Source organism: Coregonus clupeaformis, unplaced genomic scaffold, assembly GCF_020615455.1.
Source record: "Coregonus clupeaformis isolate EN_2021a unplaced genomic scaffold, ASM2061545v1 scaf1408, whole genome shotgun sequence".
Classification (NCBI taxonomy): Eukaryota; Metazoa; Chordata; class Actinopteri; order Salmoniformes; family Salmonidae; genus Coregonus; species Coregonus clupeaformis.
The window spans coordinates 1-27,421 of NW_025534862.1; the positions used below are offsets into that span (position 1 = coordinate 1).

Consider the following 27,421-nt stretch of genomic DNA (forward strand, 5'->3'; position numbering starts at 1 on the left):
CTAGTAATCCTGCCCTCCGTGAACGTAGCATGGGTCTGAATCGCATTAACCGAGACCTTGGTCTGCGATAATGCGCCGTCCCCAGATAGCTGCTGTGTTACAATGCCTGGGGCGCCGATACTCCTGGGCACCTTGGTGACCGCGGTATCGGGCCCTCCGTGAACGCAGCATGGGTCTGGCTCCGTACTAGTGGAGACCTTAGTCTGTGCTAGTGCGCCATCCCCAAATAGAGGCTGCGTCCTCATGTCAGAATCTGACCGGGACTGCTGCCTTCTATGTAAAGCACTTCTTATACGTGAAGTGTGATGTGACGACCTGATTGAGGTCTTCTGGATACCTACTCTTAGTGCCTGTTCAGCAACGCACCCTCGGTGGGCTGAACGGCTCTTCGAGTGGTAAGGAAGAGAGGGTGAGATTTGAACGCTCTCGGACGTATTAAGGAAAAGAGGCTCTTTTTTGACAAAGTCAGGTGGAGCCAACTCTTTATTAAACACATCAACAAAGGCATTAACATCAACACCCATCCCTTCAACCGAAGGGTGGGGGGGAACAGTGGGCACGTTCGACACCATCGATGCGTCCTCCATCCTCTCCCCCGCGTCCCGTCACGTACGCCTCCTCTTGCCTCCCTTGGAGGGCCAGGTCGGCGTCCTCGTCACCTCCTCGCCGGCTGTAGTGGGGCTACCGTAGCTGCTGGGAGGGCCGGGCCCGTTCCCTTGCTGCTCGTGGCCGCCGGATGACGCCGATCGCCGCCTCGTCGTAGACCCGGTCTACTTAGAGGGCGGAGGTAGATGGCCTTTGGGGAGGAGGGGGGCCGAGTCGTCCTGCCAACGGCAGGTGCTTGGCCAACTGCTTCTTCTCCTCCTCTAACTTAGAAAAACGCACCGTCGCCTCTTTGACTGCGACCCCAAAGATGCCGACGTCAGAGGGGGGCGTTCAAGAGAGACGTCCTGTCTGCCTCTTTCATGGATGTCAATGACAACCAGAGGTGTCGTTCCCCGACCACCGAAGTGGCCATGGAACTCCCCGCGCAGACTGCGGACGCCTGTGTCAGGTGGAGTATGGCGCCAGAAATTCTGGACGCCTCCTCCACCTCCTCCGGTGCCATCTCTGTCTTACCCATGGTTAAACGGGACAGAGAGGCCGCCAAGAGGGCAATGTTATTAAATGCTGCTACAGCTTGGGCTCCCAACCCAAAAGACTTCTCTAACAGCGACGCTGTGAGTTGGTCCTTCTGGGATGGCAACGTGGCCTTTTTGGAAGAGGGCCAGGGGCTCGAACCCGGTACGAGATACGCCGCCATGGCGCTCTCTAACCTGGGGATTCCCTGACCCTGAAACCTTCCTTCCACTCTCGTGAATGGGAGATACGCTTTTACAGGCGAATGCGCCGCTAAAGGTGCCTCCCACGAGCCCTCAACGTACCTAGCCAAAGAAGGCATGGCAGGAGCCACTGGCTCTGCCGCCTTCCTTGGCCTGGAATAAGGACCGCCCTCATCATATCAACCTCCGGTGCGGAGGGAAGAGGGGGCAGCCTTATTACCAGCCGTTGAGCAGCTCTCTCAATGAGACCCGGAAAATCCGATCTCAGAGAGGCTGCAGCGAAAGAGAGAGCTTCTGATCACTCAGAGCTCGTATCCCCTTCGCTATAGGGACTACAAGCCCTCTCGCTCTCCAAAGGAAAGGGGGGCTTGAAAGTATGAGGGACGGGGTCCGACTGTTCCATTGGAATGCCAGACCCCTCCTCAAAGTCCCTATCTTCCCCCGAGTCTGCGCCGTCGGACGACGCCTCTGAAGCAGAGGCTAGTATCGACAGCACGTCCTCAAGGGGATGTCCTCCCTGAAAAACGCCCAACGCTGCTTCCTCTCCTTTAAAGAAAGGAGGGCGCAGGAGGCGCAATTAGGGGGACTGCAGACGCCTTCCTTGGCATGCTGGGATCCCAAACACACAAAACATAGGTCGTGGTGGTCACCGGCCGCCATGGAAGTGCATCTGCACTGAGCTCTGAAAAGAGCTTTTGGGGGTGGAAAATCTCCCGGTGTGCTCATTTAGACGACGTTGATGACTGGAATATCAACGGCGTTATTTTCTCTCGTCCTGAGTCTTCGTGCTTCGTCTCTTCTTGGCTCTTCAGTCTAGTCATCCAGTCGCTGAAGAAAAGGGAGGCTGATTGAGGGGAGGCATCCTCTTATAGGGACACCTGTACTCCTATTGGCTGTAGGTGTGTGCATAATTTTGTCTCAGGCTGCTGCTGCGTTAGGGGCAGAGGGTAAACCACTAGGAGCAGAGCTCCCCCTATGGGGTGGAGCTCCACGATATAGAACGGGTGTATTCAGGCTGGTATGGGGGTGTAAGCTGGGAATCAACTCTTGGTACTCTATATTAAGAAATGAACATAATGTATCAGTGATTTGTATTTCCGTGCAGCTTAATGAACCGACTAAAAACAAAGGCTGAATGTACTGCCTATGTTTTGAGGAAACGCACTGGCTATTATTTAATTTGATCAAGGCAGGGCAGGGCAGCACATACAAACTGCATTTAGTCCAATAAAAATACATGATATTATTAGGGTGATAAATAAAAGGCAGTTGCTCCATGACACATATATTTTGAGGGAAACGCACTGTCTATTATTTAAATTGATCAGGGCAGGGCAGGGCAGCACATACATACTGCATTTAGTCCAATAAAAATACATGATATTATTAGGGTGTTAAATAAAAGGCAGTTGCTCCATGACACATATATTTTGAGGGAAACGCACTGTCTATTATTTAATTTGATCAGGGCAGGGCAGGGCAGCACATACAAACTGCATTTAGTCCAATAAAAATACATGATATTATTAGGGTGATAAATAAAAGGCAGTTGCTCCATGACACAAGAGCACTCTCTAGTGGAACAAAAAGCTTACAGCACCTGGTATTCCCAGGCGGTCTCCCATCCAAGTACTAACCAGTCCCGTTCCTGCTTAGCTTCCAAGATCAGACGAGATCTGGCGTATTCAGGCTGGTATGGCCGTAAGCGAGAGACCAACTCTTGGTACACTATATAAAGACATGAACAAAATGTATCAGTATTCGTATTTCCGTGCAACTTAATGAACCGACTAAAAACAAAGGCTGAATGTACTGCCTATATTTGAGGGAAACGCACTGTCTAATATTTAATTTGATCAGGGCAGGGCAGCACATACAAACTGCATTTAATCCAATAAAATACATGATATTGTTAGGGTGATAAATAAAAGGCAGTTGCTCCATGACACAAGAGTACTCTCTAGTGGAACAAAAGCTTACAGCCCCTGGCATTCCCAGGCTGTCTCCCATCCAAGTACTAAACAGACCCGATCCTGCTTAGCTTCCGAGATCAGACGAGATCAGGCATATTCAGGCTGGTATGGCCGTAAGCGCAGGAACAACTCTTGGTACACTATATAAAGACATTAACAAAATGTATCAGCGATTCGTATTTCCGTGCAACTTAATGAACAGACGAAAAACAAAGGCTGAATGTACTGCCTATATTTTCAGGGAAACGCACTGTCTATTATTTAATTTGATCAGGTTAGGACAGCACATACAAACTGCATTTAGTCCAATAAAAATACAGGATATTATTGGGATATACAGCCTCATGTCCAAACCGATGCTGACATGAGGGATTCACCAGAAAATGTAGCCAAACTTTAATGAGACTTTTAATTAAAGAAGTCTGTGGGGATTAGGGTCGTTTTGAAATTGAGCAAGAAGATAAGAGTGTGAGAGACAATGAGTGAAAGGAGTAGATGGAAACAGAGAGGGTGTGTGCTGACGTGACTACAGAGAGGGTGTGTGCTGACGAGACTACAGAGAGGGTGTGTGCTGACGAGACTGCAGAGAGGGTGTGTGCTGACGAGACTGCAGAGAGGGTGTGTGCTGACGTGACTACAGAGAGGGTGTGTGCTGACGTGACTACAGAGAGGGTGTGTGCTGACGTGACTACAGAGAGGGTGTGTGCTGACGAGACTACAGAGAGGGTGTGTGCTGACGAGACTACAGAGAGGGTGTGTGCTGACGAGACTGCAGAGAGGGTGTGTGCTGACGAGACTACAGAGAGGGTGTGTGCTGACGTGACTACAGAGAGGGTGTGTGCTGACGAGACTGCAGAGAGGGTGTGTGCTGACGTGACTACAGAGAGGGTGTGTGCTGACGAGACTGCAGCGAGGGTGTGTGCTGACGAGACTACAGAGAGGGTGTGTGCTGACGTGACTACAGAGAGGGTGTGTGCTGACGTGACTACAGAGAGGGTGTGTGCTGACGTGACTACAGAGAGGGTGTGTGCTGGACGAGACTACAGAGAGGGTGTGTGCTGACGAGACTACAGAGAGGGTGTGTGCTGACGAGACTACAGAGAGGGTGTGTGCTGACGTGACTACAGAGAGGGTGTGTGCTGACGAGACTACAGAGAGGGTGTGTGCTGACGAGACTGCAGAGAGGGTGTGTGCTGACGTGACTACAGAGAGGGTGTGTGGTGACGAGACTACAGAGAGGGTGTGTGCTGACGTGACTACAGAGAGGGTGTGTGCTGACGAGACTACAGAGAGGGTGTGTGCTGACGTGACTACAGAGAGGGTGTGTGGTGACGAGACTACAGAGAGGGTGTGTGCTGACGTGACTACAGAGAGGGTGTGTGCTGACGAGACTACAGGAGGGTGTGTGCTGACGTGACTACAGAGAGGGTGTGTGCTGACGAGACTGCAGAGAGGGTGTGTGCTGACGTGACTACAGAGAGGGTGTGTGCTGACGTGACTACAGAGAGGGTGTGTGCTGACGAGACTACAGAGAGGGTGTGTGCTGACGAGACTACAGAGAGGGTGTGTGCTGACGAGACTACAGAGAGGGTGTGTGCTGACGTGACTACAGAGAGGGTGTGTGCTGACGAGACTACAGAGAGGGTGTGTGCTGACGAGACTGCAGAGAGGGTGTGTGCTGACGAGACTACAGAGAGGGTGTGTGCTGACGTGACTACAGAGAGGGTGTGTGATGACGAGACTACAGAGAGGGTGTGTGCTGACGAGACTACAGAGAGGGTGTGTGCTGATGAGACTGCCCACTGTCCCTGTTTAGTAGTGTTTACCTGTGGTGCTGCTGTAAGTGACTGAGCTGCCTGAATGTTTTCTGGCAGAAGGAGCAGGTGTAGGGCTTGGCATCGCTGTGGATGCGGATATGCTGGGACAGGTAGCTGGAGTTGGCGAACGATATGGAGCAGTGGGGACACTTGTGCGGCTTGGCCTCCGTGTGAGACTTGGCATGGATCTGCATGTCCGACTTGCTGAAGAACGTCACCGCACACATCCGGCACCTGGAGGATGGGTAAGAGAGAAAGGTAAATGGTGGAAATGGAGAGAAACAGAGATATGCTGTTTAGATGAGGATATGTTGAATGGGGGAATAAAATACAGGGTTAACTTGCGTAGCAAATGGTGAGAGTTAAGGAGTAAAAGTATGTAAGCACAAAGCCTGTAATCTACCTGTATGATTTGGTGCCATCTTTGTTCCCATGCTCATCCTCATCATTTGATAAGTCATAATGGTCGGCAGTGTGGTGCTATAAACAATGTTTTTTTTTTTTATAATCAACACTTTGCTTCACTAATCCTGAAGTAATGACACTACAATATGTAGCCTTAACACATTTTATCATTATGGATTGGATTGAATGGGGAGATGCAGTGTTCTAACCACAACGTAATACAGAAGATAACTTCTGTAGAGGCTTACATGCTGACCACACTGGCCGCGTTGCGTGCGCGAGCGTTGCAAAATAAATGTACACATGCATGTTATTCAATTATTTCATCCAAACTGCTTGCGCGCGTCAACGATCGTTTGCGTAGCCAGGCGCTAAAATAGAACTTGCTTCTATTTTAGGCGCTAAAATAGAACTTGCTTCTATTTTAGAGGCTTGACGTGCCGCAAGTCCCGCCTCTCCCATTTTAAGGGGCATATATCCACGTGGGTGATTGAAAGATGAACGAGGTCCACACTCCAGTCCAGTCGGTTGCAGTAATGCACCTTAAAGTTGGTTGCCAACAGCCATAGAAAATCCACAGAAGAAGACCGAACAAGGAGAAATTACTAGAAACTAACTAGGTTTCCCCTTTTATCTGTGGATTGATTGTTGGAGTAGAGAACACATGATTTTGTGTCACTCAACATGGGTCAAAATTCTACAAAGATCCAGCAACAAAAAGGACCTTGTACATTTCAGGTAAAATAACAACCCAATGTTTATATCCCAGGACAAAATAGCAGCAACAGCAAGCTAGCTAGCTAAATGTCCATGAATGTTTCATTTGGGTTTCGACCTGTCCTCAAATTAGTTTTGATACTTCAACCTGCGTGTCCTGACCGCGTCTGGTGTGGATGGACAAAATCAACATGTGCGCGATGCGGCACGCGGACGCGCATGCCCGGGTAGTCAGCATGTTAGCTCTTATGTGACATCACTTAATATCTCAATCACCCAGCAGCCAGGTGTGCCAGAATCAACGCATCACTTCCCAATTGACTATAATTTAAATTTGATTGGGTAGTAAGGCAAAAAGAAGGCGGGATTGTGTTTCCTATAACGCGATTGGTCAAAGGTCTACCATTTATCTTGGAAGGTGTAATCTCACCATCAAAAGCGTTTCAATTTGATATTCAAAGGCTGTTGTGTCTGCAGCAGTGTGAATGCGCGTATTTGTCACACCCTGGCTCTGGGACTCTATATGTTGAGCCAGGGTGTGTGCATTCTATGTGTTCATTTTCTATGTTGGGTATTCTAAGTTGTTCTGTTTCTATGTTTGCCTGTGTGACTCCCAATCAGAGGCAACGAGTGTCAGCTGTCGGCTGGTTGTCTCTGATTGGGAGCCATATTTAATCTGTATGTTTTCCCTTGGGTGTTGTGGGTTTTTGTTCCGTGTCGGTATGTTTTAACCGTGGACTTCACGAATCGTGTTTTGTTTATATTTAGAAACTTTAATTAAATAAAGTCATGTTTATTTCACACGCTGCGCCTTGGTCTACTACTCCTTACCCAGACGATCGTGACAGAAAAACCCACCATACCAAGACCAAGCAGCGTGTCCAGGAACACACGCAGGAGGTGACTCTTGTGGATGTCCTCCTCGGTTGGGGGCAGATTACCGAGGAGGAGGCCGTCCGGTACCGGAAGGCGATGAAGGGGGAGACCCAGGCAGGAGTGGAGAAGCGGCGTCAACCGGGCCGTGGTCGGACAGGCGAGAGGCACCCCCAATAATTTTTTAGGGGGGGGCACACGGCATGGGCGACTGGGCAGCAGGAGACTGCCAGAGGGCGAATTGGGATATAAGGAGAGGAGGCCACCGGGTTTTGGGGGCCAGAAGGCAGGTTGGCGGAGCCTGGATGGAGAGCAGAGCCAACTCCCGTACTCAGGCATGGCAGCATGAGACTGGGCAGGTTCCGCGGTATGCGGAGCTGCGCACTGTGCCACGAGTGGTCCGGCATAGTCCGGTACGTCCTGTGCGAGCACCCCGCACGTGCGAGAGCTTTGTACATGTCTCTGTGTGTGGAGTAAAGGTGGTCTAGAGTTTTTTTTTTTTTTTTTCCCTCTGGTTGCACATGTGACATGCTGGTAGACATGAGGTAAAACGGATTTAAGTTTCCCTGCATTCAAGTCCCCGGCCACTAGGAGTGCCATTTCTGGATGGGCATTTTTCTTGTTTGCTTATGGCTTTATACAGCTCGTTGAGTGCGGTCTTAGTGCCAGCATCGGTTTGTGGTGGTAAATAGACAGCTATGAAAACTCTCTTGGTAAATAGTGTGGTCTACAGCTTATCACGAGGTACTTTCTCAGGCCAGCAAAACCTCAAGACTTCTTTAATATTCGATTGACAAATAGACACAGACCGCCACCCCTTGTCTTACCAGAGGCAGCTGTTCTGTCTTGCCGATGCACAGAAAACCCAGCCAACTGTATATTATCCATGTCGTCGTTCATCCACGACTCGGTGAAACATAAGATATTACCGTTTTTTAATGTCCCGTTGGTAGGATAGTCTTGAACGGAGCTCATCCGGTTTATTCTCCAATGATTGCACGTTGGCCAATAGGACGGATGGTAGAGGCGGGTTACCCACTCGCCGACTAATTCTCACAAGGCACCCGGACCTGCGTCCCCCTGTATCGGTGTCTTCTCTTCATGTGAATGACAGGGATTTGGGCCTGGTCTGGTATCTGGAGTAAATCCTTGGCGTCCTGTTTAGTCTGATGGATGGTTGTAATAGAGACATTGTACAGTCTTACATTATGGTTTCACTTCCTCTCTCTCTTAGCTGGTAGTGGATTGGTTGGAGAGTATCGCCAAAGATGAAATCGGGGACTTCTCTGACAACATTGAATAGAAGGTTGACGACATCCGATCCTCGTTTGTTAAGTCTAATGACACTGCTGGTCCTGCTCACACTGCCCTACCCTATGCTTTGACTTCTTTCTCCCCTCTCTCTCCAGATAAAATCCTGCGACTTGTGACTGCAGGCCGCCCAACAACCTGCCCGCTTGACCCCATCCCCTCCTCCCTTCTCCAGACCATCTCCGGTGACCTTCTCCCCTACCTCACCTCGCTGATCAACTCATCCTTGACCGCTGGCCATGTCCCTTCCGTCTTCAAGAGAGCGAGAGTTGCTCCCCTTCTCAAAAAACCAACACTCGATCCCTCTGATGTCAACAACTACAGACCAGTATCCCTTCTTTCTTTTCTGTCCAAAACTATTGAGCGTGCCGTCTTTAGCCAACTCTCTTGCTATCTCTCTCAGAATGACCTTCTTGATCCAAACCAATCAGGTTTCAGGACTGGTCATTCAACTGAGACTGCTCTTCTCTGTGTCACGGAGACTCTCCGTACTGCTAAAGCTAACTCTCTCTCCTCTGCTCTTGTCCTTCTAGACCTGTCTGCTGCCTTTGATACTGTGAACCATCAGATCCTCCTCTCCACCCTCTCCGAGCTGGGCATTTCCGGCGCGGCTCACTCCCTGGATTGCGTCCTACCTGACCGGTCGCTCCTACCAAGTGGCGTGGCGAGAAGTTGTCTCCGCACCACGTGCTCTCACCACTGGTGTCCCCCAGGGCTCAGTTCTAGGCCCTCTCCTTTTCTCCTATACACCAAGTCACTTGGCTCTGTCATATCCTCACATGGCCTTTCATATCATTGCTACGCTGACGATACACAACTAATCTTCTCCTTTCCCCCTTCTGATAACCAGGTGGCGAATCGCATCTCTGCATGTCTGGCAGACATATCAGTATGGATGACGGATCACCACCTCAAGCTGAACCCTGGCAAGACGGAGCTGCTCTTCCTCCCGGGGAAGGACTGCCCGTTCCATGATCTCGCCATCACGGTTGACAACTCCGCTGTGTCCTCCTCCCAGAGTGCGAAGAGCCTAGGCGTGACCCTGGACAACACCCTGTCGTTTCTCCGCCAACATCAAGGCGGTGACCCGATCCTGCAGGTTCATGCTCTACAACATTCGGAGAGTACGACCCTGCCTTACACAGGAAGCGGCACAGGTCCTAATCCAGGCACTTGTCATCTCCCGTCTGGACTATTGCAACTCGCTGTTGGCTGGCCTCCCTGCCTGTGCCATTAAACCCCTACAACTCATCCAGAATGCCGCAGCCCGTCTGGTGTTCAACCTTCCCAAGTTCTCTCACGTCACCCCCCTCCTCCGCACACTCCACTGGCTTCCAGTTGAAGCTCGCATCCGCTACAAGACCATGGTGCTTGCCTATGGAGCAGTGAGGGAACGGCACCTCTGTACCTTCAGGCTCTGATCAGTCCCTACACCCAAACGAGGGCATTGCGTTCATCCACCTCTGGCCTGCTGGCTCCCTTCCTCTGCGGAAGCATAGTTCCCGCTCAGCCCAGGCAAAACTGTTCGCTGCTCTGGCACCCCAATGGTGGAACAAGCTCCCCTCACGACGCCAGGACAGCGGAGTCACTCACCACCTTCCGGAGACATTTGAAACCCCACCTCTTTAAGGAATACCTGGGATAGGATAAAGCAATCCTTCTACCCCCACACACACAGCGGAGTCGCTCACCCCCTTCCGGAGACATTTGAAACCCCACCTCTTTAAGGAATACCTGGGATAGGATAAAGTAATCCTTCTACCCCCCACCCCCCCACACACAGCGGAGTCGCTCACCACCTTCCGGAGACATCTGAAACCCCACCTCTTTAAGGAATACCTGGGATAGGATAAAGTAATCCTTCTACCCCCCCACCCCACAGCGGAGTCACTCACCACCTTCCGGAGACATTTGAAACCCCACCTCTTTAAGGAATACCTGGGATAGGATAAAGTAATCCTTCTACCCCCTCCCCACCCCCCCACACACACAGCGGAGTCGCTCACCACCTTCCGGAGACATTTGAAACCCCACCTCTTTAAGGAATACCTGGGATAGGATAAAGTAATCCTTCTACCCCCCACCCCACAGCGGAGTCACTCACCACCTTCCGGAGACATTTGAAACCCCACCTCTTTAAGGAATACCTGGGATAGGATAAAGTAATCCCTTCTACCCCCCAAATTGTAAAGTGGTTATCCCACTGGCTATAGGGTAAACGCACCAATTTGTGAGTACGCTCTGGCTAAGAGCGTCTGCTAAATGACGTTAATGTGCCCTTGAGCAAGGCACTTAACCCCAATTGCTCCTGTAAGTCGCTCTGGATAAGAGCGTCTGCTAAATGACTAAAATGTAAAATGTAAATGAATACTACGCCAAGTCTGTGTACTGGTAAGTAGCTGGAGTCATTTTGAGAGACAAGCACTTCCGTGTTTTCTCAGTGTTGTATGTAGTTTAGGAAGACCCCGTGTGACTTGGCTAATATTCTGTGTGTTTGACTTTCAGGGAGAATACCCTTCATGCTCTGAAACAGAGGAGAAACGCATCCAGCACAGGCTTCAATGTTCCCCTGGTTACTGAGCTGGTAGGAGGGACTATCTAGCTCTCATACATACACACACACTCCCACACACTCTCACACACTCCCTCTCCTACAGACACATGCTCTTGTGCCATGATAGGGAATACGTTGTTTACTTTGAACGTAAACTAACTCTGTCTGTCTTTAGGACCCTGACGCCCCCATCAGACAGAAGCGTCCCCTGGCAGACCTGGACAGAGAGAATGACGCCAGGCTGCTGAAGTACCTGTTCACCCTCCTCAGAGCGGGCATGACTGACGAGGTGAGACACCGGCCGCCTCCCAAATAACACCCTATTCCCTGTGTAGTGCACTACTTCTGACCAGAGACCTCTTGGCTCTGGTCAAAAGTACTGCACTATACAGGTAATAGGGTGTTATTTGAGACAGATCTCAGTACGGCGCCACCTGGTGGACGGGAGGGTATACTGAGCTGATTTCTAGTCTCAATGACGTGTTTGTGTGTAGGCCCAGAGGCTTTGTAAGCGCTGTGGACAGGCATGGAGGGCTGCTACTCTGGAGGGGTGGAAGCTTTACCACGACCCCAACATCAACGGAGGTCAGTTCTCAACCTTACACTCTCACCCCAACAGATGTTTAACACAAGTAGGGCTGTGGCGGTCATGACATTTTGTCAGCCGGTGATTGTCAAGCAAATAACTGCCGGTCTCACGGTAATTGACTGTTTTAATTAACATACAAATGTTTAGCATCTCCTGGCTAACATTCATAGCCTACAAGCCATTGATGCAGACCTTTTGGAACATCTATATTTAAAAAAAGTCTACTAAATCCATGTAATATAGCCTACACCGTCACAATAAATCCATTATTTATTTTAGACAGGTCTAAAGAAGCATGATATGAAGAAAATGTAGTCTATTTCAGAAGAACAGAATAGCATACTCTGAGTCGTCCTTATGTTATGCCCTGATCTGGCTATGCCATATGGCTGTGGGCTACACTAGTTCATTTAGCAGACAAGATCTGCTTAGAAATCCTGTGGCATTATTTTATATTATTTTATAGTAATGAAGAATACAATTGAACAAAGCTGAATAGAATAGAGAGGATATTTTCTCCAAACGATTTGAGGGAGTGTGCACATGCGGCAAAATAAATCATTTTCCAGTGGTTCAGTTTCATGCCAGCCAGGTAGGCTATACTCCTGTTGTAAAGAGAAGCCATGTGCTTAATATTAGGAAAGTTGAGAAATAAATATAGTAGGCCTAGCCTATAGAAAGCTGATGGGATCCTCCTCTTTTTAATAGAGGCCATCACTATGTTTTCTCACGCAATTGCCTATAGAAATGTTGAGCAACGTGAGCTCATGGGCTCTCATGAAGTGTTTGATTAGATTTTCGATTACATTTGCATTAATGTCAGAGTGATTAGAGGGACAATAGAGTGCTGAGGACCAGGTTGTTAGCAAGTTTGGTAGGCTACTAATGACCAGCAGCAGCATCAGAGCTTGGAGAAGCCTAATTACCGTGACTAAAAACACTCACGTGAAATGTGACTGCGGTCATGACTTGTGGCGGTAATCCGGTCCCCATAACAGCCCTAAACGCAGGTCCCTATGTATGGTCTGGAATGGAACTGAGGGGTGTGTGAGTCCAGGCGGTGCAGAGCTGCTACCAGTGGAGGGGAACCCTCACCGCTGTTTATGGAAGGTGTGCTGCTGGAGGATGGCTGACGACGAACACGTCAGCAGATATGAGAGAGCCATCTACGCTGCTCTGAGTGGGAACCTCAAACGGGTATGTAGTGTGGTGTATCTCCCTAAGCCCCCTCTCTGGGTGGTGTCAGGTGGAGGAGGGTGGTGTCAGGTGGAGGAGGGTGGTGTGTCTCAGGGAAAGGTGAAACGCCTTGTGAAAGTAAACCTATAACAGCAATGTTCACATAAGAGAGGACTATCCTCGACTGGTAATGGCCAGGACTATCCTCGACTGGTGATGGACTGATATGTCTCTCTCTCTCTCTCCTCTAGCTGCTCCCAGTGTGTGAGTCGTGGGAGGACAGTGTGTGGGCCTACTTCAGGGTCCTGGTAGACTCTCTGGTGGAACAGGAGGTCAGGTCCTCAGGAATGGGCAGCGAGGAGCTGGAGGAGCTGCCACAAGAATACCTGGAGGCCAAGTAAGATCCCCAGCCTCTAGTAGGTAGCCTTACCCAGGGACAATATCCTTTAGTGGGCAGCCCTGCCTAGAGAATACAGTGGGGGAAAAAAGTATTTAGTCAGCCACCAATTGTGCAAGTTCTCCCACTTAAAAAGATGAGAGAGGCCTGTAATTTTCATCATAGGTACACGTCAACTATGACAGACAAAATTAGAAAAAAATATCCTGAAAATCACATTGTAGGATTTTTAATGAATTTAATTGCAAATTATGGTGGAAAATAAGTATTTGGTCAATAACAAAAGTTTCTCAATACTTTGTTATATACCCTTTGTTGGCAATGACACAGGTCAAATGTTTTCTGTAAGACTTCACAAGGTTTTCACACACTGTTGCTGGTATTTTGGCCCATTCCTCCATGCAGATCTCCTCTAGAGCAGTGATGTTTTGGGGCTGTCGCTGGGCAACATGGACTTTCAACTCCCTCCAAAGATTTTCTATGGGGTTGAGATCTGGAGACTGGCTAGGCCACTCCAGGACCTTGAAATGCTTCTTACGAAGCCACTCCTTCGTTGCCCGGGCGGTGTGTTTGGGATCATTGTCATGCTTAAAGACCTAGCCACGTTTCATCTTCAATGCCCTTGCTGATGGAAGGAGGTTTTCACTCAAAATCTCACGATACATGGCCCCATTCATTCTTTCCTTTACACGGATCAGTCGTCCTGGTCCCTTTGCAGAAAAACAGCCCCAAAGCATGATGTTTCCACCACCATGCTTCACAGTAGGTATGGTGTTCTTTGGATGCAACTCAGCATTCTTTGTCCTCCAAATACGATGAGTTGAGTTTTTACCAAAAAGTTCTATTTTGGTTTCATCTGACCATATGACATTCTCCCAATCCTCTTCTGGATCATCCAAATGCACTCTAGCAAACTTCAGACGGGCCTGGACATGTACTGGCTTAAGCAGGGGGGACACATCTAGCACTGCAGGATTTGAGTCCCTGGCGGCGTAGTGTGTTACTGATGGTAGGCTTTGTTACTTTGGTCCCAGCTCTCTGCAGGTCATTCACTAGGTCCCCCCCGTGTGGTTCTGGGATTTTTGCTCACCGTTCTTGTGATCATTTTGACCCCACGGGGTGAGATCTTGCGTGGAGCCGCAGATCGAGGGAGATTATCAGTGGTCTTGTATGTCTTCCATTTCCTAATAATTGCTCCCACAGTTGATTTCTTCAAACCAAGCTGCTTACCTATTGCAGATTTAGTCTTCCCAGCCTGGTGCAGGTCTACAATTTTGTTTCTGGTGTCCTTTGACAGCTCTTTGGTCTTGGCTGTAGTGGAGTTTGGAGTGTGACTGTTTGAGGTTGTGGACAGGTGTCTTTTATACTGATAACAAGTTCAAACAGGTGCCATTAATACAGGTAACGAGTGGAGGACAGAGGAGCCTCTTAAATAAGAAGTTACAGGTCTGTGAGAGCCAGAAATCTTGCTTGTTTGTAGGTGACCAAATACTTATTTTCCACTATAATTTACAAATAAATTCATTAAAAATCATACAATGTGATTTTCTGGATATTTTTTTCTCAATTTGTCTGTCATAGTTGACGTGTACCTATGATGAAAATTACAGGCCTCTCTCATCTTTTTAAGTGGGAGAACTTGCACAATTGGTGGCTGACTAAATACTTTTTTTCCCCACTGTACATCCTCTAGTAGATAATACCTGGAGGCCAGTAAGATCCCCATCCTCTAGTAGAGGCAGCGGAGGGCTGGGTATCAGGACCCTAACCTTCCTCAGTGCATCAGCTTATATTTCTAAATGCAAATGGTAATATTTCTCCCTTTTCACTCCAGCTGGACACTAGAGAAGGTGTTTGAGGAGCTGTTAGCAACAGAGTCAAAGGTGAGCATATGTTTGTCTGCTCTGTCAAACTAGCTATGTGTGTACATCAGACCAGTCTGCTAGCTGTGTACATCAGACCAGTCTGCTAGCTATGTGTGTACATCAGACCAGTCTGCTAGCTATGTGTGTACATCAGACCAGTCTGCTAGCTATGTGTGTACATCAGACCAGTCTGCTAGCTATGTGTGTACATCAGACCAGTCTGCTAGCTGTGTGTGTACATCAGACCAGTCTGCTAGCTGTGTGTGTACATCAGACCAGTCTGCTAGCTATGTGTGTACATCAGACCAGTCTGCTAGCTATGTGTGTACATCAGACCAGTCTGCTAGCTATGTGTGTACATCAGACCAGTCTGCTAGCTATGTGTGTGTACATCAGACCAGTCTGCTAGCTATGTGTGTACATCAGACCAGTCTGCTAGCTATGTGTGTACATCAGACCAGTCTGCTAGCTATGTGTGTACATCAGACCAGTCTGCTAGCTATGTGTGTACATCAGACCAGTCTGCTAGCTATGTGTGTACATCAGACCAGTCTGCTAGCTATGTGTGTACATCAGACCAGTCTGCTAGCTATGTGTGTACATCAGACCAGTCTGCTAGCTATGTGTGTACATCAGACAGTCTGCTAGCTATGTGTGTACATCAGACCAGTCTGCTAGCTATGTGTGTACATCAGACCAGTCTGCTTGTTATGTGTGTACATCAGACCAGTCTGCTAGCTATGTGTGTACATCAGACCAGTCTGCTAGCTATGTGTGTACATCAGACCAGTCTGCTAGCTATGTGTGTGTACATCAGACCAGTCTGCTAGCTATGTGTGTGTACATCAGACCAGTCTGCTAGCTATGTGTGTACATCAGACCAGTCTGCTAGCTATGTGTGTACATCAGACCAGTCTGCTAGCTATGTGTGTACATCAGACCAGTCTGCTAGCTATGTGTGTACATCAGACCAGTCTGCTAGCTATGTGTGTACATCAGACCAGTCTGCTAGCTATGTGTGTACATCAGACCAGTCTGCTAGCTATGTGTGTACATCAGACCAGTCTGCTAGCTATGTGTGTGTACATCAGACCAGTCTGCTAGCTATGTGTGTACATCAGACCAGTCTGCTAGCTATGTGTGTACATCAGACCAGTCTGCTAGCTATGTGTGTACATCAGACCAGTCTGCTAGCTATGTGTGTACATCAGACCAGTCTGCTAGCTATGTGTGTACATCAGACCAGTCTGCTAGCTATGTGTGTACATCAGACCAGTCTGCTAGCTATGTGTGTACATCAGACCAGTCTGCTAGCTATGTGTGTACATCAGACCAGTCTGCTAGCTATGTGTGTACATCAGACCAGTCTGCTAGCTATGTGTGTACATCAGACCAGTCTGCTAGCTATGTGTGTACATCAGACCAGTCTGCTAGCTATGTGTGTACATCAGACCAGTCTGCTAGCTATGTGTGTACATCAGACCAGTCTGCTAGCTATGTGTGTACATCAGACCAGTCTGCTAGCTATGTGTGTACATCAGACCAGTCTGCTAGCTATGTGTGTACATCAGACCAGTCTGCTAGCTATGTGTGTACATCAGACCAGTCTGCTAGCTATGTGTGTACATCAGACCAGTCTGCTAGCTATGTGTGTACATCAGACCAGTCTGCTAGCTATGTGTGTACATCAGACCAGTCTGCTAGCTATGTGTGTACATCAGACCAGTCTGCTAGCTATGTGTGTACATCAGACCAGTCTGCTAGCTATGTGTGTGTACATCAGACCAGTCTGCTAGCTATGTGTGTGTACATCAGACCAGTCTGCTAGCTATGTGTGTACATCAGACAGTCTGCTAGCTATGTGTGTACATCAGACCAGTCTGCTAGCTATGTGTGTGTACATCAGACCAGTCTGCTAGCTATGTGTGTGTACATCAGACCAGTCTGCTAGCTATTGTGTGTACATCAGACCAGTCTGCTAGCTATGTGTGTACATCAGACCAGTCTGCTAGCTATGTGTGTACATCAGACCAGTCTGCTAGCTATGTGTGTACATCAGACCAGTCTGCTAGCTATGTGTGTGTACATCAGACCAGTCTGCTAGCTATGTGTGTGTACATCAGACCAGTCTGCTAGCTATGTGTGTACATCAGACCAGTCTGCTAGCTATGTGTGTACATCAGACCAGTCTGCTAGCTATGTGTGTACATCAGACCAGTCTGCTAGCTATGTGTGTACATCAGACCAGTCTGCTAGCTATGTGTGTACATCAGACCAGTCTGCTAGCTATGTGTGTACATCAGACCAGTCTGCTAGCTATGTGTGTACATCAGACCAGTCTGCTAGCTATGTGTGTACATCAGACCAGTCTGCTAGCTATGTGTGTACATCAGACCAGTCTGCTAGCTATGTGTGTACATCAGACCAGTCTGCTAGCTGTGTACATCAGACCAGTCTGCTAGCTATGTGTGTACATCAGACCAGTCTACTAGCTATGTACACTACCGTTCAAAAGTTTGGGGTCACTTAGAAATGTCCTTGTTTTCGAAAGAAAAGCATTTTTTTTTTGTCCCTTTTTAAAATAACTTACTTGATCAGAAATACAGTGTAGACATTGTTAATGTTGTAAATGGCTATTGTAGCTGGAAAAGGCTGATTTTTATTTTTTTAATGGAATATCTACATAGGCGTACAGAGGCCCATTATCAGCAACCATCAGTCCTGCGTTCCAATGGCACGTTGTGTTTGCTAATCCAAGTTTATCATTTTAAAAGGCTAATTGATCATTAGAAAACCCTTTTGCAATTATGTTAGCATAGCTGAAAAATGTTGTGCTGATTTAAAGAAGCAATAAAACTGGCCTTCTTGAGACTAGTTGAGTATCTGGAGAATCAGCAATTGTGGGTTCGATTACATGCTCAAAATGGCCAGAAACAAATAACTTTCTTCTGAAACTCGTCAGTCTATTCTTGTTCTGAGAAATGAAGGCTATTCCATGCGAGAAATTGCCAAGAAACTGAAGATCTTGTACAACGCTGTGTACTACTCTCTTCACAGAACAGCACAAACTGTCTCTAACCAGAATAGAAAGAGGAGTGGGAGGCCCCGGTGCACAACTGAGCAAGAGGACAAATACATTAGTGTCTAGTTTGAGAAACAGATGCCTCACAGGTCCTCAACTGGCAACTTCATTAAATAGTACCTGCAAAACACCAGTCTCAACGTCAACAGTGAAGAGGCGACTCCAGGATGCTGACCTTCTAGGCAGAGATGCAAAGAAAAAGCCATATTTCAGACTGGCCAATAAAAAGATAAGATTAAGATATGGCTTTTTCTTTTCAACTCTGCCTAGGTCAGCATCCCGGTGAAGGGAGTAGTACACAGCGTCGTACGAGATCTTCAGTTTCTTGGCAATTTCTCCCATGGAATAGCCATAATTTCTCAGAACAAGAATAGACTGACGAGTTTCAGAAGAAAGTTATTTGTTTCTGGCCATTTTGAGCCTGTAATCGAACCCACAATTGGTGACGCTCCAGATACTCAACTAGTCTCAAGGCCAGCTTTTTTTGCAAAAGGGTTTTCTAATGATCAGTTAGCCTTTCTAAAATGATAAACTTGGATTAGCAAACACAACGTGCAATTAGAACACAGGACTGATGGTTGCTGACAATGGGCCTCTGTAGGCCTATGTAGATATTCCATTAAAAATCAGCCGTTTCCAGCTACAATAGCCATTTACAACATTAACAATGTCTACACTGTATTTCTGATCAATTTAATGTTATTTTAATGGACAACAAATTTGCTTTTCTTTCGAAAACAAGGACATTTCTAAGTGACCCCAAACTTTTGACCGGTAGTGTACATCAGACCAGTCTGCTAGCTATGTACATCCGACCAGTCTTACGGACTCCCATAGTCCTGTGAAAGACCCTGAATGTCTCCTTCCTTCTTCTCCACAGAAAGTCCTGGAGGAGACTAAAGAACATTACCACATCATCCAGAAGTTAGTCATCCTGGGAGACCTGGATGGTGAGTCTGTTAATAACCTTAAAGTAACGGTTTTAGTGTTTCCACATATTTATGAAATATGACCTATAATTAATTACAATGTGAGTGAAATAGTTTTCCTTACTATTGTTTAATTATGTTAAAAAGCAGCCAATGAAGATTTTCACTGGACTGTTACTTTAAATCCATGGCCATGTCTGTGTCAGCCTATGGAAAGACTGTACAGACAGACAAAAGTCATGAGGTAGTCAGTCAGTATCCAGTTGGACTTTGTGGTTCTGGTTACTGCAGGTATGTTACTGCTTTATGAAATGGTCCCAGTATAAAACAGTATTTTGTGTGTCAGGTCTCCTGGAGGAGTTCAGTAACTGGTTGACCAGGAGTCCAGCTCTGCCCTCTCACCTGTTGCTGTTCTACCGTAGCCTGGGCATGCAGCTCAAGGTATCATCTACACACAGAGAGAGAGAAACACACTTTTGCTGTCATACACCTATATAAACATCAACCATTCCTCACACACACCACCTTCCACCTTCCACATATCCGTTCCCCCCTACGCCCTAATCCCTCCACTCATGTTCTCCCCTAATCAGGAGGAGGTGTCGGTGGATGTCCTGAAGGCCTACGTCTCTCTGTTGATGAGGGAGAAGCAGGTGGATCTGATCGCCTTCTATGTCAGTCACCTGCCGTCAGACATTGCCACCGCCCAGTACGCTCACTTCCTAGAGGAGGTCACTGAGGCTAACCAGAGACAACGCTGTCTGGAGCTGGCCAGGAGGCAGGTCAGTGTCTCACACAGAGGTTGCTGGGATGGGTGGGGGGGTTCCTTTAGTCTAAAGCAGGGGTGTCAAACACATTCTTTCCCCGCGGGCCACATTTGGTCTTCACAGAGGTCCAGAGGACCGCACTTAAAATGTATTATATTTCCTCGCCATTTAAATTTGCTGGAAAGAAGTCCTCTATCATCACTTCTGGAATTTCCGATGCTTCCCGACTGTCTAGCTTTTGGTTCGATGACTGTTATCAAGCTGGACAGAGTGAAGAGACTATAAATGACTGTTATCAAGCTGGACACAGTGAAGAGACTATAAATGACTGTTATCAAGCTGGACACAGTGAAGAGACTATAAATGACTGTTATCAAGCTGGACAGAGTGAAGAGACTATAAATGACTGTTATCAAGCTGGACACAGTGAAGAGACTATAAATGACTGTTATCAAGCTGGACACAGTGAAGAGACTATAAATGACTGTTATCAAGCTGGACACAGTGAAGAGACTATAAATGACTGTTATCAAGCTGGACAGAGTGAAGAGACTATAAATGACTGTTATCAAGCTGGACAGAGTGAAGAGACTATAAATGACTGTTATCAAGCTGGACAGAGTGAAGAGACTATAAATGACTGTTATCAAGCTGGACACAGTGAAGAGACTATAAATGACTGTTATCAAGCTGGACACAGTGAAGAGACTGTAACTGTAGGTTCATTATCATTTCTACACAGTTTTGATTAGGTTTTAGTAATTTCAATGTCGATTTTAAGATTGTTTATCTCCCCAAAAAGCAAATAAAAAATACATAGAAGATAAATTAATACACATACTAAATACTCAAATCTCCAGCGGGGATGGAATGGGCCCCCTGGTCTAAAGCTACAGTCAGTCTGACATGCATCTGAGATTCGACAACCGGCAATTAAATTAGGTTCGTACATATGATAAAATTGACCATGCAGACTTTCGCTTTTCTGCAGCTATGGACTGTAGGAAGGTGGGGAAAAAAAACAATGTCTGTTAAACTTGCAATATGTAAATGTTTGTGCAACCTGACCAAATGCACATAGAAATCTGAGTTATAGATCTGTCGTTCTCATTGAAAGCAAGTCTAAGAAGCGGTAGAGATCTTCTATGTGCGCTTTTTCTATGCTCCCCGTAGATGGTACAATGGTTCTCTACACTATACTGGCTTGTTTTGTCATATAAACTGAAATTAGGCAAACTATTAGAATTTTAGCATCCAGGAAATGGCGGAGCGATTTCTGCATATTGCGCCTTTTCAAAGGTACAGGTATCTAACTGTTGTGTTGTGGTCAGGTCTGGACGTGGCAGCGGTCACTAAGATGGTGATGGAGAACATCAGAGAGAGACACTGAGGAGTTCGCTCATCATGACCTCACCCCTGCACTGGACACTGGCACCTCAGTGGTACGAAACACACACACTGGCACCTCACCGCTACGAAGGAGAAACACCAACACCATGTGGTCATGTTAACCCTGTACCTCCCTACCCCCCCCAGGAGGACCATGTGGTCATGTTAACCCTGTACCTCCCTACCCCCCCCAGGAGGACCATGTGGTCATGTTAACCCTGTACCTCCCTACCCCCCAGGAGGACCATGTGGTCATGTTAACCCTGTACCTCCCTACCCCCGGAGGACCATGTGGTCATGTTAACCCTGTACCTCCCTACCCCCCAGGAGGACCATGTGGTCATGTTAACCCTGTACCTCCCTACCCCCCAGGAGGACCATGTGGTCATGTTAACCCTGTACCTCCCTACCCCCCCAGGAGGACCATGTGGTCATGTTAACCCTGTACCTCCCTACCCCCCCAGGAGGACCATGTGGTCATGTTAACCCTGTACCTCCCTACCCCCCAGGAGGACCATGTGGTCATGTTAACCCTGTACCTCCCTACCCCCCAGGAGGACCATGTGGTCATGTTAACCCTGTACCTCCCTACCCCCCAGGAGGACCATGTGGTCATGTTAACCCTGTACCTCCCTACCCCCCAGGAGGACCATGTGGTCATGTTAACCCTGTACCTCCCTACCCCCAGGAGGACCATGTGGTCATGTTAACCCTGTACCTCCCTACCCCCCAGGAGGACCATGTGGTCATGTTAACCCTGTACCTCCCTACCCCCCAGGAGGACCATGTGGTCATGTTAACCCTGTACCTCCCTACCCCCAGGAGGACCATGTGGTCATGTTAACCCTGTACCTCCCTACCCCCCAGGAGGACCATGTGGTCATGTTAACCCTGTACCTCCCTACCCCCCAGGAGGACCATGTGGTCATGTTAACCCTGTACCTCCCTACCCCCCAGGAGGACCATGTGGTCATGTTAACCCTGTACCTCCCTACCCCCAGGAGGACCATGTGGTCATGTTAACCCTGTACCTCCCTACCCCCCAGGAGGACCATGTGGTCATGTTAACCCTGTACCCCCCCAGGAGGACCATGTGGTCATGTTAACCCTGTACCCCCCAGGAGGACCATGTGGTCATGTTAACCCTGTACCTCCCTACCCCCCAGGAGGACCATGTGGTCATGTTAACCCTGTACCTCCCCCCAGGAGGACCATGTGGTCATGTTAACCCTGTACCTCCCCACCCCAGGAGGACCATGTGGTCATGTTAACCCTGTACCTCCCCCAGGAGGACCATGTGGTCATGTTAACCCTGTACCTCCCTACCCCCCAGGAGGACCATGTGGTCATGTTAACCCTGTACCTCCCTACCCCCCCAGGAGGACCATGTGGTCATGTTAACCCTGTACCTCCCTACCCCCCCAGGAGGACCATGTGGTCATGTTAACCCTGTACCTCCCCCCCCAGGAGGACCATGTGGTCATGTTAACCCTGTACCTCCCTACCCCCCCAGGAGGACCATGTGGTCATGTTAACCCTGTACCTCCCTACCCCCCCAGGAGGACATGTGGTCATGTTAACCCTGTACCTCCCTACCCCCAGGAGGACCATGTGGTCATGTTAACCCTGTACCTCCCTACCCCCCAGGAGGACCATGTGGTCATGTTAACCCTGTACCTCCCTACCCCCCCAGGAGGACCATGTGGTCATGTTAACCCTGTACCTCCCTACCCCCCAGGAGGACCATGTGGTCATGTTAACCCTGTACCTCCCTACCCCCCCCAGGAGGACCATGTGGTCATGTTAACCCTGTACCTCCCTACCCCCCAGGAGGACCATGTGGTCATGTTAACCCTGTACCTCCCTACCCCCCAGGAGGACCATGTGGTCATGTTAACCCTGTACCTCCCTACCCCCCAGGAGGACCATGTGGTCATGTTAACCCTGTACCTCCCTACCCCCCAGGAGGACCATGTGGTCATGTTAACCCTGTACCTCCCTACCCCCCCCAGGAGGACCAGAGGAAGATTGATGTGATAGGCCCTTTTCACGTGACGTCAGACAACTTCCGTTCTGCCGCGATGCAGGTTATGTTTACATCCGGTGTCGCTTAGGAACGCTTAGCTAGTAGCACATCATTATGGAGTTCACCCAGTCCCTTTCACATCTGCCACCAATACGACTTAACGACGTAGAACGACTTGCTGACAAGTGGTCCCTTACTTCAAGATCGAAGCTTGATAAAGGCTACAAGTTCTTCGTTGAAGGTTACCTGTTTGATTATGAAGGTACGTGTTTATCTTTATTTAGCTTAAATTAGCCCTATGCTAGCGAAGGTTATGAGCTGACGAGTTTCTGTTTTGCAGCCTCTTTTTAATATTACTGCTGTTTGTATCGACCGTAAGATAAGAGTCAGTAATGTATTAATGGCTAATGCTGCGCCCTTTCTCCCAATCACTGTATTGAAACAGTCTCAAGTGTAGTTAACGGTGAGGTGACAGTGAGAGGGCGATGTTACAGGTCCATGAAGAAAAATGAGGAGGCTCATCGGCTTCAGGTTTCTCAGATAAACAGTTCTCTAACATTATGATAAGATAGGTTAAGATAGATAAGTTTTCTTTTTGTTGTGTTTTGCTGCGGTTGCAGATTTAATAAGAATGATTCCACAAAGTTCCACTGTGGATCAGTTTGTTTCTCAGTCTGAGCTCTGATTTTGTATCATTAAACTTAATACACAACGAAATTCTTACAAACCGATGTGGGTTGTTGACGGCAATAAAGACTGGGAAAGATTCTGTGATAACTCAAAATGTTCAAATTTTCGATAAGTGTTGGCACTACTTGTCAAAGGTTTCAGAACAGCCAATTTTTCTTAATTAAAAAAAGAAATTGGGTTTTGAAAATTGTGTACAGTAGTTTATAATGAAACGCAGAAAAAATGTTTTGTAAGTACAGCACTAATTGTTATGTCTCTATGAACAGGTTACACTAGACTCTGCAGAGGTTCCTGTGGTACTCAATCACATGTCATGTTCCTGCTCTGCTGGGAAAGCACTATGTAATCACATAGTAGCACTTCTTTTTCAAAGTGCTCACTATGTTACCATGGGCTTTAAGACAGTGCCATTGCCTCTGTCATGCACCAGCGCACTGCAGACCTGGCACCGGCCTAGGACACAGGTCAGATATTATTTGTTACACTGATGCAGAACTTTGCAGTTTGTATTGACTTTTGACAATGTATTGTTCATCATTATTATATCACAGGGAATTGTACCAGAGGCCACCAATGATATGGCGGTGTGTAAACCAGCGGCTAAGAAAAAAAACAAGTGTCAGAGCTGGAGTGAAGTGCACACTGTACCGAGCCTATGATGGTGAGTCTGAATGAGCCCCCGCCTGTACTAGAGCACAAAGACTTTAGTGCATTTCTAAAATAATACAAACATAAAAGTGATTATTATTTGTTACTTTTTATATAGACTTTCAGTGGATATTTTTTTATTTGTATTAGAAGCATGTACGAGACTGGATGAGTGTGGTTGTCTTTTTTAGTGAAAAAGATAAGGTGGCATTTAATGAAATCTAAACTTGACATATCTCACTTTCATGCCAGGGCCTATTCCGGATCCTCACGTCATGGCCAGTGCTGAGAAACTGAAAGACATCCGTCCACAACCAGGGATTTGCAAATTGCTGCACGGGCTTGAGGGCCTTAATTTGGTGGACTCTAAATTTGGCCCTGTGCCATTTGGGTCTGTGCTTTCTTACCAGTGCCCTCTAGAATTAAGTAGAGATATTATTAAACACCCTGGTGCCAGTGAGTTTCCTCAGTTGCCTATTGAAGGTTACAACTTTAAATTTCCCATTGATTTTGAGCCCAACTACATACAACAATGTCATTTGGACAGCCTGATTGTGTCAGAGGAGATGTCTGCTGCTATTGAAGCAGAAACAAGAATGCAGTCAGAATGCCAGCTGTGGAGCCAGGTACGCAAACCCCGACTGACAGCCAGCAGATTCCGTGAAATATGCCATGTTCGTGGGGAGTTGTCTGCCAAGGCTTTGGCAACCCGCATTCTGAGAGGAACTCCTCAGACAGCTGCTATGAGAAGAGGGTTGGATCTGGAACCTGAGATACTGAGGCAATATTCTGATTTTTGTGATGTCTCTCTGAAACAATGCGGGGTCATCATCCACCCTGATTCACCTCACCTTGCAGCCAGCCCGGATGCTAAAGTCTTCTGCCCAACAGAAGCACCACCATTTGGTCTTGCTGAGGTTAACCCTCGTGTTGTCCTCCCAAATGCCTTACGCCTTTTGTCCTCTGGGGTCAAAAATGACCCCGCCTGGTTTGACTGTTTATAAAGCATACAGTATACATTTTCAATCAATTCTGTGTTACATCTTTATTCTTACTTCTGTTCAACCCATTACTATAATTTTTTTCATTTGTTTTGGAATTTAGAGCCAATAGACCTTGTTTACATAAAAGTATACCCTGTTTTTAAGTAAAAATACAATGAAACTATGAATTATTTTGACCTATTATTATTTTGACTATTTCACTTATCGCTGAGTGGTATTTGTAAAAGTTTAGTGAGGATGCTGTTTTTGAATCATTTAATTTTTATTAATGACAGCCCATAATCACACCTTTTGTCCTCTGGGGTCAAAAATGACCCGCCTGGTTTGACTGTTTATAAAGCATACAGTATACATTTTCAATCAATTCTGTGTTACATCTTTATTCTTACTTCTGTTCAACCCATTACTAGAATTTTTTTCATTTGTTTTGGAATTTAGAGCCAATAGACCTTGTTTACATAAAAGTATACCCTGTTTTTAAGTAAAAATACAATGAAACTATGAATTATTTTGACCTATTATTATTTTGACTATTTCACTTATCACTGAGTGGTATTTGTAAAAGTTTAGTGAGGATGCTGTTTTTGAATCATTTAATTTTTATTAATGACAGCCCATAATCACACCTTTTGTCCTCTGGGGTCAAAAATGACCCCGCCTGGTTTGACTGTTTATAAAGCATACAGTATACATTTTCAATCAATTCTGTGTTACATCTTTATTCTTACTTCTGTTCAACCCATTACTAGAATTTTTTTCATTTGTTTTGGAATTTAGAGCCAATAGACCTTGTTTACATAAAAGTATACCCTGTTTTTAAGTAAAAATACAATGAAACTATGAATTATTTTGACCTATTATTATTTTGACTATTTCACTTATCACTGAGTGGTATTTGTAAAAGTTTAGTGAGGATGCTGTTTTTGAATCATTTAATTTTTATTAATGACAGCCCATAATCACACCTTTTGTCCTCTGGGGTCAAAAATGACCCCGCCTGGTTTGACTGTTTATAAAGCATACAGTATACATTTTCAATCAATTCTGTGTTACATCTTTATTCTTACTTCTGTTCAACCCATTACTAGAATTTTTTTCATTTGTTTTGGAATTTAGAGCCAATAGACCTTGTTTACATAAAAGTATACCCTGTTTTTAAGTAAAAATACAATGAAACTATGAATTATTTTGACCTATTATTATTTTGACTATTTGACTTATCACTGAGTGGTATTTGTAAAAGTTTAGTGAGGATGCTGTTTTTGAATCATTTTATTTTTATTAATGACAGCCCATAATCACACCTTTTGTCCTGCCTGGTTTGACTGTTTATAAAGCATACAGTATACATTTTCAATCAATTCTGTGTTACATATTTAGTCTGAAAATAACGGTAGTTGTTTAATACTATGCTCTTTATGATTCAAACAAATTTGAAGTAATTTGATTGAATTATGGGTGTTTTACTAAATGTAATAACTTCTGTTGTCCTCTGGGATCAAAAAGACCCCGCAGCACAAAGTTTACATACTGCTTGGCAAAACATCTTTGATCATGTTTCTTTGATGTGTGGGGGTCAAAACATCTTTGATCATGTTTCTTTGATGTGTGGGGTCAAGCAATGGTTATGACAACAACAACAACAAAAAAGTATTTTCTCACAGGTGTTTGGGCATTTCACATTTTAGTCTGAGAGAGACAGGCAGCACAATGAGGAGGCAGAAGTTTTATAATGCACAGGAGGCTTGCAAGATAATTTTTGAAATAAAAGAAAATAATGACCAGGAGGACAATGCTGCACATAATGAGGATGAATCAACTGATGAAGAGGGTTCAGGGTCAGCTGGGTCCTCTTCCTCAGATTCTACCTCATCTGTTGATTCTTCG

At 46.7% G+C, this 27,421-nt stretch overlaps 1 protein-coding gene, 1 long non-coding RNA gene and 2 pseudogenes across 2 annotated transcripts in view; 1 reads left to right on the forward strand and 3 right to left on the reverse strand.

Moving 5' to 3' along the window:
- Nucleotides 1-2,910: 2,910 nt before the first annotated feature.
- Nucleotides 2,911-3,029, reverse strand: LOC121557542 (annotated as a pseudogene).
- Nucleotides 3,030-3,295: 266 nt separating this feature from the next.
- On the reverse strand, nt 3,296-3,414 carry LOC121557541 (annotated as a pseudogene).
- A 1,866-nt stretch (nt 3,415-5,280) lies between these two features.
- On the reverse strand, nt 5,281-5,594 carry LOC123486987. The gene is made up of 2 exons (XR_006659575.1): nt 5,516-5,594; nt 5,281-5,346 (listed from the first exon to the last, which is right to left on the reverse strand). It is a non-coding gene; the product is annotated as an uncharacterized LOC123486987 (long non-coding RNA).
- An 840-nt stretch (nt 5,595-6,434) lies between these two features.
- The window catches only part of LOC121561495 (nuclear pore complex protein Nup107-like), a 34,670-nt gene continuing 13,683 nt past the window's right edge, over nt 6,435-27,421 (forward strand). The window contains 15 exon segments of the mRNA XM_045218164.1: nt 6,435-6,461; nt 8,342-8,403; nt 10,783-10,809; nt 10,924-11,002; nt 11,148-11,261; nt 11,467-11,557; nt 12,619-12,758; nt 12,989-13,134; nt 14,969-15,017; nt 18,962-19,031; nt 19,357-19,451; nt 19,604-19,796; nt 21,109-21,151; nt 21,153-21,219; nt 23,179-23,199. Coding sequence (XP_045074099.1) covers nt 6,435-6,461; nt 8,342-8,403; nt 10,783-10,809; nt 10,924-11,002; nt 11,148-11,261; nt 11,467-11,557; nt 12,619-12,758; nt 12,989-13,134; nt 14,969-15,017; nt 18,962-19,031; nt 19,357-19,451; nt 19,604-19,796; nt 21,109-21,151; nt 21,153-21,219; nt 23,179-23,199 — 1,224 coding nt within the window.